We start from the raw sequence: 19968 nt of genomic DNA on the forward strand, positions 1-19968 counted from the left end.
ATTTTTTTAAAGTATGAGTGTAATAATCATTATTTAAAGTCAGGATAGAAGCTGTCTGTGACAGGAGAGGGCATACAAGTTTATCTAAGTGTTGCAAAATAATTAATCCTTTATTTGTTCATCTCCAGATTCTTGACACTGTGATATGGCTATAATCATTTCCTCAAATTTGTATGTCACTGACATAAATATATATTAATAATTTGAACCCCTGATTAGAGCACCACTCAAATTTTCTACATCTTTGATAACTTCTGCTAATAATAAATACCTCTAATTATTATTGAGCACTTACTATATATCAGACTCAGGTCTCAAAATTTTATAAATACACACACACACTCACAATGTGTATGTCTGTGCATTTAGTCCCAAACATCCAAAGAAGAGCTATAATTATATGCACTTTTTAAGAAGAAAATTGGCAAACAAAGCAGTTACTTTCCAAAAGTCACACAGCTCTTAAGTAACAAACCTGGGATTCAAACTCAGGCAGCATAGCTCTATACTACTACTAGTACTACTACTAGTAGTACTACTAGTACTACTACTATGCTAAGTCACTTCAGTCATGTCCGACTCTGTGCGACCCCATAGATGGCAGCCCACCAGGCTCCCCCGTCCCTGGGATTCTCCAGGCAAGAACACTGGAGTGGGTTGCCATTTCCTTCTCCAATGCATGAAAGTAAAAAGAGAAAGTGAAGTCACTCAGTCGTGTCTGACTCTTAGCGACCCCATGGACTGCAGGCCACCAGGCTCCTCTGTCCATGGGATTTTCCAGGCAAGAGTACTGGAGTGGGGTGCCATTGCCTTCTCCGGTAGCTCTATAAGACCTATTTAAAACCTTCATGCTTAATAAAAAACTTAACTTTAACTTACTGGGAAAAAAAACATGCAAAATAGTTAAAAAAAAAAGGTTTTGAACTCTTTTAAGTACATCCATTAGTGGTATTTTAAAGCATATTTTGTTGGCTTAATTTTTATAAATATAAAGAAAAAAGTATGCAATGATTTGTATTGATTTTGCAATTCAGTATCCACCTGCAAGCAATTACCAAATCTATCAACCAAGTTCATTTGATCTACTGAAGATGAAAATTAGCTCAACACAGAAAACAAGCTGTTTTTAAAACTGGTGATTATCCATTTATATTCTCATTTATCTATAAATAAATTATCTCAAGCTATTTTATATTCTAATATCTATTATGTCAAAAGCATTTTATTAGGGGTTTATGTATCTACATCTCATATTTCATCTCCTTAATAGACTGATGAGGTAGAACTTGCTGTCCTAATCCTACCAATAAGGAAAGGAGATTCTCTGGCCCAAGTGGCATAGCTGCTGCTGCTGCTCCTAAGTCGCTTCAGTCGTGTCCGACTCTGTGCGACCCCATCGACGGCAGCCCACCAGGCTCCCCTGTCCCTGGGATTCTCCAGGCAAGAACACTGGAGTGGCTTGCTATTTCCTTCTCCAATGCATGAACGTGAAAAGTGAAAGGAAGTCGCTCAGTCGTGTCCGACTCTTAGCGACCCCACGGAGTGTAGCCTACCAGGCTCCTCCACCCATGGGATTTTCCAGGCAAGAGTACTGGAGTGGGTTGCCATTGCCTTCTCCTAGTGGCATAGCTAATAGAAGGCAAAAACCAGCATTCAAGGTGAATTCCATCCTGAGTGCAAAGCCCATGCTCTTTCCTTTCTGCTCTATTATTCTCCCATCAATTTTCCTAGAAACTGCAGATTGCTATTAAATTTGAAATATAAAGCATGGGTGATTTGCAAAAATTAAAAACCCATTAATAAAAGCAGTAGTTATCATCCTGTTTTGTTACTATGCTTTGGTGATCTTGGTCAAGTTATTCAACAGACCTGAGTCCAATTTCCTCATTTACTAAAGGGGAATAAAAACAAGGTCTGCTGCCTAGGAATATCATAAGGGTTAATGAGATGGTGCTTTTAAAGAGCATAATGTGTGCCTTACATAACACAAACACTCAGCTAGAATGAGACAACTGTTTTATTAATTAGAGAAAAGAATGGTTGGTCTTCCTGGTAAAGTGATAATATGAACTATTGCTTCTTAAAGTCCTTAAAAGTATGAACACTCTTCGTTTGAAAGACTAAAAATGTGTCAACAACATAGTAGCAGAATAAATTGTATTTTTTTTCATTTAGTAAACTACTATACAGCAGATACTGCATAAAATACATGCATGGATGTTAACAACCTTTAAAATAACATTATGTGAACCAAGTTTCAAAAAAATAACTGACTACCAAAGTGAATCTTCAACTACCTACAGATGTTATTTGTTCTCATATTTTTAAATCACTAAAATTGCCAAGAAAAGCAGTGGCATAAATGCTAATTAACGTTAAAGATCTCTCTTTATAATCTACACTTACCCATTATGTGGGCATGACACCCACGCCAAAAAAAATAATCAATTACACACCCCAAATGGACCATATCTTTACACAGAATGTTTGTTTTAAAAAAATACAATTCTTACAATTTGCAACATACTAACTACAACAGACTAACTATAGGTCATTACACAATTGAATTCAAAAGAAAAACACTGGAATCATTAGCAGCAGGGGAAAGCTGTTTTGAGGTTACATAAAAGTCCATCTAGTCAAGGCTATGGTTTTTCCAGTGGTCATGTATGGATGTGAGAGTTGGACTGTGAAGAAGGCTGAGCGCCAAAGAATTGATGCTTTTGAACTGTGGTGTTGGAGAAGACTCTTGAGAGTCCCTTGAACTGCAAGGAGATCCAACCAGTCCATTCTGAAGGAGATCAGCCCTGGGATTTCTTTGGAAAGAATGATGCTAAAGCTGAAACTCCAGTACTTTGGCCACCTCATGCAAAGAGTCGACTCATTGGAAAAGACTCTGATGCTGGGAGGGATTGGGGGCAGGAGGAGAAGGGGACGATAGAGGATGAGATGGCTGGATGGCATCACTGACTCGATGGACGTGAGTCAGAGTGAACTCCCAGAGTTGGTGATGGACAGGGAGGCCTGGCGTGCTGCGATTCATGGGGTCGCAAAGAGTCAGACACGACTGAGGGACTGAACTGAACTGAACTGCATGTCTAACTAAATCACACAAATCTGAATTCAGAGAACACAAGGGTGCATTAAATACAGCTCAGATGAAGAATATGAAATGTATAATGAACAAATAATTGAGTCTCAATTTACAAAATTCCAAAACAGTCCTTAGGATAAGAATAAAAATTACAGAAGGATTACAACACAAAAGCCTACATCATTATTGTAATACTTTTTTCATCAACTAGCAGAAGCTATAGTTCAAAAAAATTTTTTCAAACAAAGCAGGACTTTCAAAATTATGAATAAAGAGTACAAATGTCTCTTCACTTGTAGAAAGTATCACACAGATAAGATACCTTTATACTCTAACAGTAAGTCAAGTGATTATCTATTAATTTTGATTCATTATCTAGAAAAATGGTACTGATGAATCTATTTGTAGGGCAGCAATAGAGATGCAGACAGAACAGACTTATGGACACAGCAGGGGAAGGAGAATGTGGGACGAATGGACAGAGTAGTACTGAAACATATACATTACCCTATGTAAACCAGATAGCCAGTGGGAATTTGCTGTATGACTCAGGGAGCTCAACCCAATGCTCTGTGACAGTCTAGAGGGTGGGATGGCATGGGAGGGAGGTTCAAGAGGAAGGGAACATATGTATGTCTATGGCTGATTCATGTTGCTATATGGCGGAAACCAACACACTGTAAAGCAAACATGTATACCTGTGGCGGATTCATTTCGATATTTGGCAAAACTAATACAATATTGTGAAGTTTAAAAATAAAATAAAATTTAAAAAAAAAAGAAAGGATTAAAGTGACACAGCAAGAAAATGCTAGACTTGAACTTTTACATTTGCTTTTGTAGTATAAGGATTTTTTTTTTTTTGGCTCAAACATTACTTTCCCCCTGAAATGCTAAGTCAGAGTAAAATTAGGGGAGGAGGTGGTCACTTGTTCAGAATACTTGGGGCCATGAGTCAGAGTGTACATGGAAAAGGGTGTGACAAAAAAAAAAAAATAGGTTTTAAAAAGTTTGATTCATTGTTATTGATAGACATTCAAGTCAAAATTTTGCAAATACTGAAATAATCAACTCATTTTCATAGAATTTGTAAAAAGCCATTTTAAAGGAAAAAATCTGAATTTTACAATGCTAAGCATTTTCTTTTTTTTTTTTTTTTGCTATTTACATGACATATAAAGGTTTTCTTGAACATGAGGATGGGATGAATTTCAGTATTTTTCTAATTCAATGTAGCAAACAGTTGTTTATTTGTCTGTATGTTTTTGTTCCTGTCTCACCATTAAAGTCTAAAGTAGCAGATCCATTTTTAATGTCTGTATCATCATGTCTATGTACATCCAGAGAAAAATATCTATGATTTTTACTTTTAATAAAAAGTTCTCAGAAGGCTGGTGACTTCAGGTTTAGAACACATACTTTTGAAAAATGCCCTTCAACAATTAACATAGGTCTTCAGTCTTATGTTACAAAAGATGTACTCCAACCACAGTGCACCCTTGCATACCACCCTCCTCGCCTCCACCTTTGCTTCTTTACTGTTCCTTCCCCAACATATTCAAAGGCATGACACCTAAAAGACAGGGCTTTGTGACTTGTACCAAGGATAAAATAGTTGCATGAAATATGTATGAAAATCATTAAACTAGGGAGGAGGAGAAGAAATGTACCTCTTTCATAGCAAAAGATACCTGAATCCTTCCTGCTTTGTGTTCTAAGGAGGATCCTCCTGGAAGGATCATTAAGATTCACAAGACACACCTATGACTCACAGGGAAGGGCAGCTGGTGGAACTTGCTTTCTACTTAGAGACTTCTATGGGAGACCTACTGGTGAGCTGATAAGGAAGGAACTGGCTCAAGGCTAGTTCTGACCTAGACCCCAAGAGACAGGACTTACAAAGTGATCCTGAGGTCCAGGGTCCAGCATGTGAAGTGAAGTTGCTCGGTTACGTCCGACTCTTAATGTGACCCCATGGACTGTAGCCTACTATGCTCCTTGGTCCATGGGATTTTCCAGGCAAGAGTACTGGAGTGGGTTGCCATTTCCTTCTCCAGAGGATCATTCTGACCCAGGGATCGAACCCAAGTCTCCCTCACTATAAGCAGAGGCTTTACCGTCTGAGTCACCAGCATAGCCCCACCCAACCCAGCCTTCCCAAGAGGATCAGACAGAATTCAAAGAAGGAGCCCAATGCACGGACAAAGAGAACCCATCAACTGCATCAGATAACTTGGCAAGGGGTAGAGGTTTGGGGGTACATGTCCAGGGAGATAGAAACAAAGCACCTCACATCAGGTACACAGCCAGAATCATGTTCCTTTCAATAATTATACAAAATGTTTAGTGAGTAAAGAAATTAGGTTAAAATTGCTGGCCACAAAGAAATATATTCTATGCTACATCAAGGAATATACTAAATATCATTTAGATGTTATTTGACTAGAGAGAATCTTGGATTATATAATCTACAGTTTCATTTATAACACTGCAGAATCTTGCAATTACTATTTGCAATTCAGGCAAGGACCACAAAGAAAAACACTGTTCTGAAAATAATTTATTTTCTCGTTTTATAATTTGATCACCAGAAATCCATAGATACCATTTACTGTCATAATCAGCTGCTGCTACTCCTGCTGCTGCTGCTAAGTCACTTCAGTCGTGTCCAACTCTGTGTGACCCCATAGATGGCAGCCCACCAGGCTCCACCATCCCTTGGATTCTCCAGGCAAGAACACTGGAGTGGGTTGCCATTTCCTTCTCCAATGCATGAAAGTGAAAAGTGAAAGTGAAGTCGCTCAGTCGTGTCTGACTCTTAGTGATCCCATGGACTGCAGTCTACCAGGCTCTTCCATCCATGGGATTTGCCAGGCAAGAATACTGGAGTGGGGTGCCATCGCCTTCTCTGCCTGCTAAGCTGCTTACTACTAATTGTACCATTATTTCAATTCTCATTTTCAAAGACTCAAGAATCACAATGTGAATAACTAGCCTTTCACATGTTACAAAGCTTACACTTAGAACTAAATGAACATCAAAAGAGTCTCAAAAATGTATAAAAATAACACAACTTAAGTAAAACCTGAGCCCAATGGTTTTTATCTGAAGTTATCCTTATGGCTCCCAAAAAGATTCCATTCCTGCAAAGACACAGCAGACCCCTCTCATTTAAGTGTCAAAAATTAGCAAAATGTGCTAAAGTTACAATGGTATACAAAAACTGGTGACTTTCTACATTCCTAAGAAATACTCCATTTCTTATATATATCATCAACACTTTTAAGAACATTTACTAAATGAGTGGTTAAAAAAGTGTGCTATAGAATCAAATGAACTGGAATGAAATCCGAGTTCACAGCCAATGTAATCCTAGAAAAATTAACCTAAGGCTCAATTACCTCATAACAAAATGGGTGAACAATACCTATTTCAAGGGCCAGTGTGAGAATTAGTTTATAATTTTATGGAAAATTATAAACCAAACTAGATTCCAGGTGTTCAGTAAATGACACTGCCAACTGATTTCCCAGTAAATACTTAACACCGCCCCTGGCACCAGGGATGCCAAGAAAAAGACAAAGTAATTAGGGGCTCTGCCCTCAAGGAGTTTACACACTACTGGAAGACATTTAACATGGTCTTATAAACTGCCATGTTTTCTCTTGCATATACTAAATTTCCATATTTTCTCTTGTAAATACAACCAAGTTCCAGCACCAGGGACAGAGTGGCTACACAGGGATATCAGCAGGGGAAAGAGAATCTTGCAGAAATACACAGCCTAGACCCTGCACAGGAATCTGTAATTGCATTTGGTGCCACAGCAGTACGGGTTGAACTTAACCTCATGAGAGACAAGTGTTAGATTTTAGTAAACAGGGAAAAAAAAAAAAATCTCACCACAGCCCTGGAGGAAACCACATCTTAGGTGTAATTTTAAGAAACGGTTGAAAGCAGTCTCTGCAGTAAGTCAGCTCCTCTCTGACTCTACAGTTACCCCAGGGCACCAAAGGCCCAACAAGTCGTTAGGACCCCTCTTTAGAGTTTCAGTCTCCAGCTCATTTGGTCTCATACTGTAATGCTACTACTATTTACATGTCTCCTGTGCTACACTTCAAGCCCCTTTATCCCTCTCTACTTCCTCCGCTCCTAGCACTGTGACCAGTATCAAGTAGGTGCCCACTAGATGCATGTTGACTGATTCACTGGCGCCAGTCATTGTGTCAGGCAGTAGAGATACAATCATATAAACATGGTCCTCTACCAAGAAACACATAACCTGGTGTCTCCTAGGGGAGACAGAGTCAACAATTCAAATATAAGTGCACTCATGGAAGAAGATAATACTAGATATGGTGGAAGGTTTCATATACTAGATATGGGATGGAATATCCAGGTAGAATTAGTGGATGGGAATTCCACCAATTAAATAGGAGAAAGTTAGAGAGTCCCAGGCAGTTACAAGTTGAAAACAGACTCTGGGTAGTGGTATACAAGAGAAATGACATGATGAAAAAGTTTTAGAAGAAAGAAAAGGTTGGTTGAACAGGTAAACTAAAATGTCAAATTTAGAAAGGAAAACAGAAAAGAAAATTGTTAGAACTAACTACATTCCCCCAAACTGAATACACACAGCCTATCATAAAATTTCCTACCTCCCTGAAATTCCCTTCGTTGATCCTGGAATCTCTGGTACCGGCCGATGTCTTAGCAGAAAAGATCGAGATGGTCTTGAAACCAACTTGCTACGACTTCTCATAGGTGTTAGGACTGGTGATGATGGCACATACAAATCATTTACAACCATTTCTCCTTGAAACTGAAAGAATGGGGATGGTGGTGAGCTTTCTAATAAAACGTTAGTTCCATTTCCAGAATTTGCTTCTGATACTGAAGAGTCATGGGAGGTAAGGAATTCAAGGTCTGCATTAGGAAGCTTGCCTACATTTTCTGAAATCAAATCATCTCTTCCTGTGTGTTCTTCTTCAGCTGTGCAGCCTACAGTCTTCTCTGTTATCAAAGATTCTATGTCGGTAATTTCATTACGAAGTAAAGAATCTTGAAAAGAACCTGAATTCGAGTGTGGTTCGTCTTCTGGAATGGGGAAGTTGTGTGTAGGAAGAGTCAGCTTATCATCTGATTTAAGAGATTGGCTATTTTCCACACAAACCTCATTTTCTCCAACATTTTTTGTAACAGTCTCCAACTGTATCCGGCTAGGTATCTGAACACCATGTGAATCTGAAAATTCTAAGGAGGTATTCTGAGCAGAAGACGGAGCCTGGTGATCCTTTGAAGTCTCATCATTCTTCTTTGTTTTGTGAATATTTGCATATATTGGGATATCTTGCATTTTTGACAGGATTATCTGTAACTGTTTAAGTATCCTCCTCCGGTGTCCTGTAGGTGATATTCCAACTTTGAGGAGCACACTGTCATTTATTTCTGCACAGTCCCTCACAGTATTAAAACCAAATTCTCGGAAGTTTAAGAGGTACTGCTCCAGATTAATGCTCATTAGGAAATCTCTGATATCAACATTCACTTCACTGACTGAGGACATAGTGGTGGCTTCATCACTAGGCAAAGTTTTAAGAAGCAGTGCAATGCAATACACACTAGGAGGGTGTGCTTCTGTAGTGGGTGTTCCTCTGACTTATCTCAAAAATGCTGTTTTCTCCGAAGTGAATGCTTTATGTGCTTAAGCCTAGGAAAAAAGGAGAAAAGAAAAGCAATTTATTAGGACATTTTTGGCATCAAAACTAGTTTTACATTACAAACGTTCTCTGAAGAAACACAATAGAAATGAGGATCACTACTTGTACTGAGTAGTGATCTAAGTTTGGAAACTTAGATCTAAGTTTGGAAACTGCATGCCCTAGAAAGTCATTTTCTAGGTAGAGTGTGAAGGGATGGGACAGAAATGCTATAGTAGTACCAAATGGTGATTTTCAAAAAGGTAAAAAAAAAAAAAAAAAAAAAAAGATTCTTAAATATAAATTAAACATGTGTCCAAAAATTTTATTCACTAATTAATGAGGGAACCTGTAAGGTGGTAGGGCTAGTTCCAAGATCATTTATTGAACAGGTTTATATAGTCCATCAGAAAACTTTTTTTTTTTTAGTTCTAGAATAAGATGGGTAGGTTATATTAAAAAAAAAAAAAAAAACTGGTTAGTGATCTACAGGGCAATAAAACCATAACCTTTGGGGATATCTTTCCACTGGACAAAAATCTATAAGCCAACAGGTAACTTCCCAGTTCAGGGCTCTAATCAAATAGTAAATAGGAGGTAGAACACAAGAATTAGAATATCCCTGGGGTGTGCCTGTTAAACAATACCCTCAACAAGGCATCCCACGAACATGCTGTACATTCTTTTGATTTCCAAATTTTAGATAATTTTTCTTAACAGTACCTAATAGATATGAGCAACTCCGTCCTTTACTATACTTTCTTCAAAGACTCACTCCAAAAGCACAGTTAGAACGTATTTCCCAGGTCAATGATTTTTGCTTCAAAATTGCAGCAGCATTATATGCACAATACTATATAAGACAAGACTAGATGAACAACTTTACATTAGATAACAGGAAGTAAGTTAATATGAAAGGAAAAGGAAAAAGTTTAAAGGTCACATTTTCCTTTATACACAGCAGATTCACATAAGTTCACTTTTCTCACAAACATTGTTCAATTCTTTAAAAAGATGGTTTTCCAGCTGTTGTTTATATGGCTGCATTGAGTTTGTAAAAGTGTATGGTATATGCAAATTTCTATATATTAAGCATCAAGGAAAAAAGAAAAAAGTACAGAATATAGGTAACAACAATTGTTGTTTAGTCACTACGTCATGTTTGATTCTTTGCAACCCCATGGACTGTAGGGGTTTTCCCAGGCAAGAATACTGGAGGCGCCTCTGTCCATGGGATTTCCCCTACTGTAGTGGGTTGCCTTTCGTTCTCCAGGGGATATTCCCAACCCAGGGATCAAACCCGCATCTCCTGCTTGGCAGGTATATTCTTTACCACTGATTCACCTGGGAAATCAGCATAATGACTATACACTGAAGTAATAAAATGAGACACAGTGGAATCAGGTATATTCATTTGAGCAAGCGGAGATGCAGTGTTTCTGGAAAAAACTGCATCTCAAAGTAGCTCCTTAGAAGACACAACTCAAGAGTCTCCATGTGATATATGCCAACTGCCCATAAGATGTTGCCTCAACTATTCTAAAACTTTAGCTGACACTGACAAGTGGGTACACCAAAAATAAAAGGGAAAACATATACTATTTAGGCAGCACTTCAGAAACAAAGGAATAAAAGTTACAAACCAGAGAGGAAAGACCATATACAGCTATGGCTGATTCATGCTGATGCTTGACAGAAACTAACACAATTCTATAAAGCAATTATCCTTCAACTAAAAACAAAAAATTAATTAAATAAAAAAAAAGAGAGATGAAAGACAGGAAATGCCTGTGCCCAACAGGTATCCCTCTGTCACACTCAAAATACCAAAACGTCAGGGAAAAAAGCAGAAAGTTAAACCTCAACACCATATATGAACCTAATTCTCAGATACATTATTCTTGTTCACATAATTATTTTTTTAATCCCATTATTTAGTTTTGTTTGCCCATTACAAAATGGAAATAATTGTTACCAAAGTGGCAGCAACTTTTGATACTGGGCTCTAGAACTGTGAGAAAACATGAAGTAATATATTCGTCCACCTTCCTCACCACAGTTCAGGCCCTCCTGTATTACATCTGCCTAAAGCACTGCAATCATTCAACAAATCCCTCAGCCCAGTCTCCATGTACCACTAAACCACTGGAAGTCCAAATCTGGCCTGTCATTCCACATCCTGAACAGAATAGGCTAAGCTTCTTGGGGTGCCATACCACCCCAAGTCTGGTCTCAATCTGAACATAAAAAAGTAATAGTAGCTACTATCGATGTAAGTGGCAACAATGCTCCAGATACTGTACCTCAGATATATTTCTACTGCTAGGGAGATGTTTCCACATACTAACTCCAGGCTCAAGTTTAACACATGCCACTTCACTGACTTTGCTGCTGCTGCTGCTGCTGCTACTGTTGCTGCTGCTAAGTCGCTTCAGTCATGTCCAACTCTGTGCGACCCCATAGACAGCAGCCCAACCAGGCTCCCCCATCCCTGGGATTCTCCAGGCAAGAACACTGGAGTGGGTTGCCTTAGCTCATTAATTATCATTTCCCCCAAGCAACAAACTGTTAAATAGCCCCATACCTTTTACATACGCTGTAAGAGCTGGCAGATCTACATACTTTGCCAAATCCTCTGCACTATTTACAATTTTGAACAGGCATCTATTACTTCCTCTCTGAAGGCTTCCTATCAACTTCATGAAATAGAATGAATCACTCCTTTTGTTTAAGAGACAGGAGACAGACTGGTAGCGATGGTAGAAGTGGTTCAGAAGTCCATTTTGTTATTTTTTTAATGTGTGTGCATGTGTGAGCCTTTATGATTTAATATACAAGTTTTTTCTGTCTCTTACACATGAAGTTCCTCAGTGGCTGACTCAAGTATGGATATACCAAATATTCTAACCCATACCACCTCGCTCTGGTATCATGGGTATGCTAAATAAGGTTAATGAACTAGATTCCTTTTGGTGACCTGGAAGAGGCTTTCTCCCACAGGCCCCACAAACTCTCTCTGCGCTTTTGTGTAGGCCCCACCTCTCTGCACTTTCATGTAGGCGCCATCCTCCAATCATTGTGCTTTTTAACTGTCTGACTATCCAAGTGTGTTCACAGACCCACTTCTTCAGAGGTTTCAGGCCCCCAAAGATATCATCAGCTGCAAAGAGATAGGCACCCCTAACTACAAAAGTCTACCAGGCAAACTCCTTAACACAACATCAAAGCCCTCTGTGTTTGGACCTCCATTTGGGCACCAGGCACACATGCCATGTTCTAGGTTCATGGCTCTCCTGGTATCAGTGAGTGGATCTGCTGTACAGCAACATCTGTATATAGGCCCAAGAATCTATGTTTGTGACACATGCCAAAGATGACTGAGATGCACAAAAAATTTTGGTTGGGTTTTAAATTCCTCACACCTCAGCAGAAGTCCATCACTCCCCCCACCCCAGGAGATGGATGTCCTTCCTAAGACAGTGTCCAGGAGTCTGCAGTCATATTCAATTTCCACTCTCCTCCACTTTCATAGGCACATATCTGTGTGTGTGTTTCCTTCCCCATAAAACGAAAATGTTCAAAGGTACCTCAGTGCTGGTAAAGATTACATGAGACAATCCACTCCAAGTATTAAAATAGTGCTTAATCCCCAGCAAGTGTTTAGCACATATTCACTTCCATCATTATAATTACAAATTTTCATCACTAAGTCATTAACTTCCCACAGTTGAAATCTTTCCCATTCTTTGAAATGTAACTCAAATGCTATTTTCTTCATAAGGTCTCTACCGAGCAAGAAATAAACTCTTCACTGTATGACTACAGCATTTACTTCTCAGTATTTAATCACATCCTGTTGACTCCATAACCTATAGAAACAGGATAGTGCAGTGTAATAGCCAGGATTTGGGAGCTGGGCAACCTTGGTCAAATTCCAGTATTTAACCTCTCTCTGCCACAGTTTTCTCATCAGGAAAGGAGTGGTAAGAATACCTACTTCATAAGGCTTTTGTAAAGCATCAAGAACACCAATGGCACACAGCAAATGTTAAATAAGTATCTGTCATCATAATTATGTTTATTGTCCCACAATAAACTAATAAATCTGCCAAGATGATGACTAGCCCATATAAGCTGCCCAATAAATGCCAAATTACTTGTTTGTAAACACAGTACATGATGTATATATACAGAACACATTTAGAGAATACATGAACAGTTGGCATTACAGATGTGAATGTACATTTGCCCATGCTATCCTGACCCATTTCCAAGAGAAAGTAAAAAGAAAACAGAAGTAACATTTAGGAGTACCTTCTATATGCCCAGCTTTCAGTATCACTTAACAACCGTAATCTTATTATCTTCCTGAGCTCTACCTTGGAGGTACTATGAATACCAACTGCTTCTCATCATCGCTTCTGCTCATATGCTAGCCCAAGCCACTTTCTTATCTTTCTTAGACCACTGCAACAGCCTTCTGACTGATATCCCAGATTCTATCCTGGTCTCCTGCCTTCACAAGCAGCATATTCTCAATACAACAGCCAGAATTATTCATTTTATAACAAAAGTCACATCACATCACTCCTTGCAACTACCTAATTTCATCTTCCCTGGCTTTGCCTGAAGCCCCCATCACTCAATCATCACCAAGCTGGTTTCAGTCCTATTTCTACTACATGATTCCTACCTCTCACCCATCTATCTCTTTCAAATCTACTTCCCAACATATTCCCATGGCTCATGGCTCACTCCATCACTTGAGTAGGTCTATGCTCAAACGTGTGCTCGTTAGAGTGGCCTTCCCTAGTGTCCTTAGGCATACGAGCATGCCCTGTCCCACAGCATTCCTTACTCTTGCTTTCTGTATCTTTGTGGTATTTGTTACTACATGATATCTGTAGACTTCTACCAGAGGATAGAAATCTTGTCTATGGTTCACTGCTGAAGGTCTTAACTTTGAACACCATCAGGCACATAAAAGGTGCTCAATAAATGTGTGCTGAAAGACTCCCTCTCAACTTTGAGATGATTTAAGGTAACAAGTGGAAAGTACAAAGTTTTAAAGTTTTGTCTATTTAGGTCACCAAGCTTCAAAGGAGCTCAAATACAGATTGTCCCAATCCATCTAACCACTACAAGTGATCTTAGAATCAAGAACCAAGGGGAGAGAAGGGCTAGTAGTAGGGCAGCTGGAAGCATTCCAACCCACCTAAAGGACTTTTAAAAATTCATCAAACAGAATAAAATATCTAAGAATAAACGTAATCAACAAGGTGAAAGATCTATACTCTGAAAACTATAAAATACTGATGAAAGAAAATGAAGATGATACAAAGAAATCCCATGTACAGGGACTGAAAGAATATTGCTAAAATGGTCATACTACCCAAAGTAATATACAGATCTAATGCAATTCCTACCAAAATACCCATGACATCTTTCACAGAACTAAAACAAATACTCCTAAAGTTTACAAAAGACTCCAAATTCCCAAAGCAATTTTCAGAAAATGAACAAAGCAAGAGGTATCACATTTTCTGACTTCAGACTATAGAACAGAGTTATAGTAAACAAAACAGCATGATACACAAAAACACACACATAGGTCAATGGAATAAAACAGAGAGCCTAGAAATAAACTCACACACTTATGGCTAATTAAGCTATGACAAAGAAGGCAAGAATATACAATACAGGAAAGACAGTCTCTTGTTTAATAAGTGAGTGCTGGGAAAACTGGACAGCCTCACGAAAATCAATGAAATTGGAGCATTTTGTCACACCATATACAAAAATAAACTCAAAGTAGATTAAAGACCTCAATGTAAGACTGGAAACTATATAACTCTTGAAAAGAACACAGGCAGAACACTCTGTGACATAAATCATAGCAGTGTTTTTTTGGAGGATCTGTCTCTTAAGGCAAAGGAATCAAAAGCAAATATAAACAAACAGACTTCATCAAACTTAAGCTTTTGCACAGCAAAAGAAATCATACACAAAATGAAAACACAACCTACTAAATGGGATAAAATATTTGCAAATGATATGACCAATATGATTATAGCTCATACATTCAATAGTAAACGCAATATCAAAAACACAAATAACTCAGTTAATGGTTATAGCTCATACATTCAATATTAAACTCAGTATCAAAAAAACAAATAACTCAGTTAAAAAGTGGACAGAAGACTTAAATATTTCACCAAAGATGACATATAGATGGCCAACAGAAACATAAAAAGATGCTCAATATTGCTAATCAGAGAAATGCAAATCAAAACCACAATGGGATATCACCTCACACCTGTCAGGATGACTATTATCAAAAAGAACCCAAATTACAAACATTAGTAAAGATGTGTTAGAAAGGGAACTCTCATACACTGTTGGTGGGAATGTAAATTGGTATAACCACTGTGGAAAAACAGAACAGAGGCTTCTCAGAAACAAAGAACACAGAACTACCATAGAATTCAGCAATTCTACTCCTGGATATATATCCAAAAAACAAAACACCAATTTGAAAACATACATGCACCCCAATGTTCATAGCACCATTATTTATAATAGTCAAATACAGAAGCAATCTTAGTGTCCATCAATAGATGGACAAAGAAAATGTGATATATGTACACATGGAATACAAAGGAATGTTGCTCAGCTATACAAAAAAGAATGAAATTCTGTCATTTCCAACAATATGGAGGCACCTAGACGTTATTAAGCTTAGTGAAAGAAGTCAGACAAAGACAAATACTCTTTGTTATCTTATATTCAGAATCTAAAAAATGAATGCGACAGAGACAGATTCACAGATACAGAGAGCAGACTAGTGCTTACCAGTGAGGGGAGGGGAGTAGGAAGTGGCAAGATAGGGATAGGCGATTAAGAAATATACACTATCATGTGCTGGTGGTTTACTCGCTAAGATCTTCCCAACCCAGGGATGGAAGCCTGGTCTTCTGAATTGTAGGCAGTCTACTGCACAACAAGGCAGATTCTTTACTGACTGAGCCACCAAGGACATGTATAAAATAAATGAGCAATGCGGATATATTGAATAGCATATCCATTAGTTTGCAATAACCTTAAATGGAGTATAACTCATAAAAATTGTACAACTGAAACTAGTATAATATTGTAAATCAAGTATATTTCAATTAAAAAAAAATCGTAGGTTGGGACAGCCACCCGCCTCCAAATGCCTCGAGTAAGAAAAACCACCACAGTAAACCACTTCCCACTACCCATCCCCCCACCCACTACCAGTGTAACTTTGTCATATTCCCCAGTTAAACAAGGAAAGAAAATAACTGAAAAACCTGGGTCATTTCATTAAACCATAAAGTCATTAAATATTTAGTGCTGACAACTTTTGGAATCACTTCTGCCTGATTTTAATATCTTTGGGGAGGGAAAAAGTAGCAATAGTATAACTAAATTCACTCAACTTTAATCTACTTCTTTAAAAAAAAAAAGCATACCATTTTAAAATCATAAACATAACCTTACAGTATTTAGAAACCTGCCAATGTGTTGAAATAATAGACTTAAAAATCCTAGGATCACAAGACAGAAAACAGCCTTAAAAATGTAAACTCAGTAAGTTAGGCTGCCACATGAATACAGAGACTCTTCAGTGTCATCAATACAAGTCTTACAGATTCTAAAAACAATGGAAGTTTATTGTATTCCAAAACAGTCATCCCCAATTGAATGTGAATCAGAAATGTATGAGAAATTACTTTTATTGGTCACAGTGACTGAGGGGTACCAGTAGATAGGAGAGTTGACTGACTTAGGACATCCTAGTGGTAAAGAATCTGCCTGCTAATGCAGGAGACAGAATAAGATGTGGCTTTGATTCCTGGATTGTGAAGATTCCCTGGAGGAAGACATGGCAACCCACTCCAGTATGCTTGCCTGGACAATCCCATGGACAGAGCAGCCTGGCAGGCTACAGTCCATGGGGTCACAAAGAGTCCCACAGGACTGAAATGACTTAGCACGCATAATGATACCCAAGGTAGAAACCTCAGGCACAATTTTTACTCCTCCAAATCTCCAGAGCTAATCAGCTATCCCCAAAGGATACCTGGCACTATAGATGATGAAAGGAAGTGTCCCTGATTTCAAGTTATTTATGTGGAGAAACAGCTAATCTCTTACAAACTTCGGGAGGTCCATATAAATAACACACTGAACTAGTGAGTTCAGGCTACAGGTCTTACCAGAATTCTACTTCTGCTTCAGTACAGAATACAGTCACAAGGAGGAGGTATCACTGTATTTCACATCAAACAGACTTATTGTTTAATACTAAGATGTTAACTTCACATAGTCATAAAGACAAATCGTTCCACTCTGCTCCCCACAACCATGCAGAAGAGGAAGTGGTTTTGAGAAAGCACGCTTGCTGTCATTACTCTATCCCATCGTATAGGGCAAATTACAAAAGGTCAGAGATCAAGAATTCTATTGTTCTAGTCTAAGTCCTTACATCCTTGGTGTCAAATTGGTTGGTCATTCAGTATGCCTCTCCCCTACCATTGGTCACCTACCTTATCCTGTGATAACACTGCCCCATTTAACCCCTTACAGAAAGCCCAGTTCCCTCAACTCTGAACTCTTTCCTCCACTGCCCCAGGTTCTCTACATTGAGCCCTCTTTCCCCTTCATCAAAACACATCCATCCTCTTTCATTCTCCCTCAGACTTCTATTGCTAATGTTATCAGCCAATATCTGTGGAGTGATTACAAACCAACTTTATAGGATCTCATTTAACAGCAGGAAAACAGTGGATAAGTTTCAGAATTCCAAGAGTCAGACTCTACAAACTGTGCTGTTAACTGTGATGCCTCCTAATACCTATGCGATCGATTTAACAGTAGGAAGGGATCAAGGACTTCCTATTTTCCCTCTCATTTGACTGTTCTACTATACATAGCATTTAGAGTCTCTAGGGAAATGCTGCTGAACTATACCATCCCTTGCGAACTCAAGTTATATAAGCCTTTGCAGCTGTGAGCATATGCGTCCATGTAAGTAAGTAAATACGGAAGCCTAAAGTCATTTACTTTTAATTGTTTGAGATACTCAGGCCACAGTACACAAAGCACAGTGCTCTAGAGTCAGACTGCCTGAACTCCAACCCAGCCTTTCCCACTTGTTTTCTATGTCCCTGAAGATAGTTAACTTCCCTGAAGCTCAGTTTCCCTGTCTATAAAATGACGATAAAATATCTGCTAGGATTTCTGCTAGAATTAAACAAGTCAAATACATAAGGCATATAGAAAAGCACCTGACATGAATTATAAGTGTACAAAAAATGCTGGCTAATTCATCCATGGTATATAATACTGTAGTTGGTCATATTCATACTGCATTATTGTACTTGGTGTGATCGGTATTCTCCTGCCTGCTTCATAAAATTACATTCCTTTCAATTAGCACCATCCATTATTCTTCTAATAAACCTACAAAGCACCTCACACAGCAGTAAACAGTTTCATTAATTTAGTAAACTATAGATGTCGTTATAGTAGTGAGAATGAAGATTTTTACCTGAAGACTTTAGACCTGGGAAACAGCACAGTGATGTCCAGTGATCGTACTCTGCTGTGTAATACCTGCATGAACTTGGGAAAGTTCCTTTATTTTTCTGAGACACACTGTGGTTATCTGTAAGCAGCGACGATAAATGAGAACCTCACGAGACTCTTTTGAGGATGAAATGAGTAAATATGCATAAAGATCTTAGTTCCTGGCAAGCAATAAGCACTTAATTAGTGGCTGCTGGATGGAGAGTAACAGAGGTTTGAGCTGAAAATAGTCAGGCTCCGGGCAAAAGCCTTCCACAGCTTAGATCAAGGAGAAAAGACTGTTCTAAGTCATGCTTTGATTATTTTCTTTTCTGTGCAATCTGAAAGACACAACTCTTTCAAAATTAAGAATATACATTTCACAGCCAGTGAAGGCCAGTAGTGACCATTCCTTTACTTTGTATGACTTTTTTATTAGCCTAAGTAGTACCTGGGTTTAGGTGTTTTCTATAACATCCCAATAAGTTATGTGGCTTGAAACACTTCTTAGCTTCAGTAAGTCCCTTTTCTTTCAAACTGTCTATCCAGATTTTAAGTTAATTGGCTGATGTTTGAGACTTAAAATTAAGTCTCAAACATTAAAAATTAATGTTTTTTTTAACTTAAAATTAAGTCTCTTAAACATTAAAAATGTTTAATTTTTAATTCAGAGATCTTTAAAGCGGGGCCACAGTTCTTAGGCAAGCATTTTCCCAAGTTCCTACAAGAGCAGGAGTGGGGGTAAAGTCATTAACAAACCAAAGCCCACACCACAGTGGAGGACACCTACCCGAGTGCCCCTGAAACCTGCTCATTCCAGCTCCCTCCTACCCACATCTGTATCTTGGCAGCTGAAAGGACACTCAGACCCTTCAGGATTCTTGATATAAGCATGAGTACATACATATTCTTCAGGATTCTGTTCTATTTCATGCTACATTGAACATACCTTTAATGTTTAATTGGCTGAGATAAAAACTTGCATGATATACTTCAATAAAAAGATTTTAAAATGTACACTTATGATACATGCACTTTTATATATCAATTTTTTTAATTGGATACAAATGTATCGGATGTATTCTCCACTATTTCTCTGAATTTGAGTCACATTTTTTGACTAACAACCAGATGTTTCAAAATAGCCTACTGTGAATGGTTTCCTCTCTTAGCATTTATAAATAGCACCCTGACCTCTTTTCCAACTGAATTTGAGGGCTTGTTCCTATTGGCTCCGTAATTATCTCAGTCTCTTTTTTCTTAGGTAAGAGGATATCTCACCAAGTGTCTCTCAACTGATTGACTCATTTATTAAATATTTATTTAATGAATAAATGTTAAGGATCACTAACTACTCTCTCCAAGATAACATAACAGGGAGAAACATTTGCAGTTCAAGATAGCACCTATCATCACACTTGAGAACCATGCTACTGTGTGCATATATACATATATATTCTAATCCTGAAAGATGATGTTGTTAAAGTGCTACACTCAGTATGCCAGCAAATTTGGAAAGCTCAGCAGTGGCCACAGGACTGGAAAAGGTCAATTTCCATTCCAATGACAAAGAATGTTCAA

At 38.2% G+C, this 19968-nt stretch overlaps 1 protein-coding gene across 6 annotated transcripts in view; it reads right to left on the minus strand.

Moving 5' to 3' along the window:
• The window catches only part of ARAP2 (ArfGAP with RhoGAP domain, ankyrin repeat and PH domain 2), a 193571-nt gene extending 173876 nt beyond the window's left edge, over window positions 1-19695 (minus strand). For 3 of the 6 annotated variants that reach the window (XR_009736956.1, XR_009736957.1, XM_061419876.1), the window contains exons 1-2: window positions 18371-19695; window positions 7753-8804 (exon numbers count right to left, since the gene is read on the minus strand). Coding sequence is in view for 4 of the 6 variants with exons in the window: in XM_061419876.1 (XP_061275860.1) it covers window positions 7753-8660 (908 nt within the window). In the remaining 2 variants the exon portion in view is untranslated. The remainder of the gene's footprint in view (window positions 1-7752; window positions 8805-18370) is intronic. The other 3 variants (XM_061419874.1, XM_061419875.1, XM_061419873.1) reach the window with 1 other exon arrangement.
• Between the last annotated feature and the right edge of the window lie 273 nt (window positions 19696-19968).

Source organism: Bos javanicus, chromosome 6 (assembly GCF_032452875.1).
Source record: "Bos javanicus breed banteng chromosome 6, ARS-OSU_banteng_1.0, whole genome shotgun sequence".
In the NCBI taxonomy this organism is placed as follows: domain Eukaryota; kingdom Metazoa; phylum Chordata; class Mammalia; order Artiodactyla; family Bovidae; genus Bos; species Bos javanicus.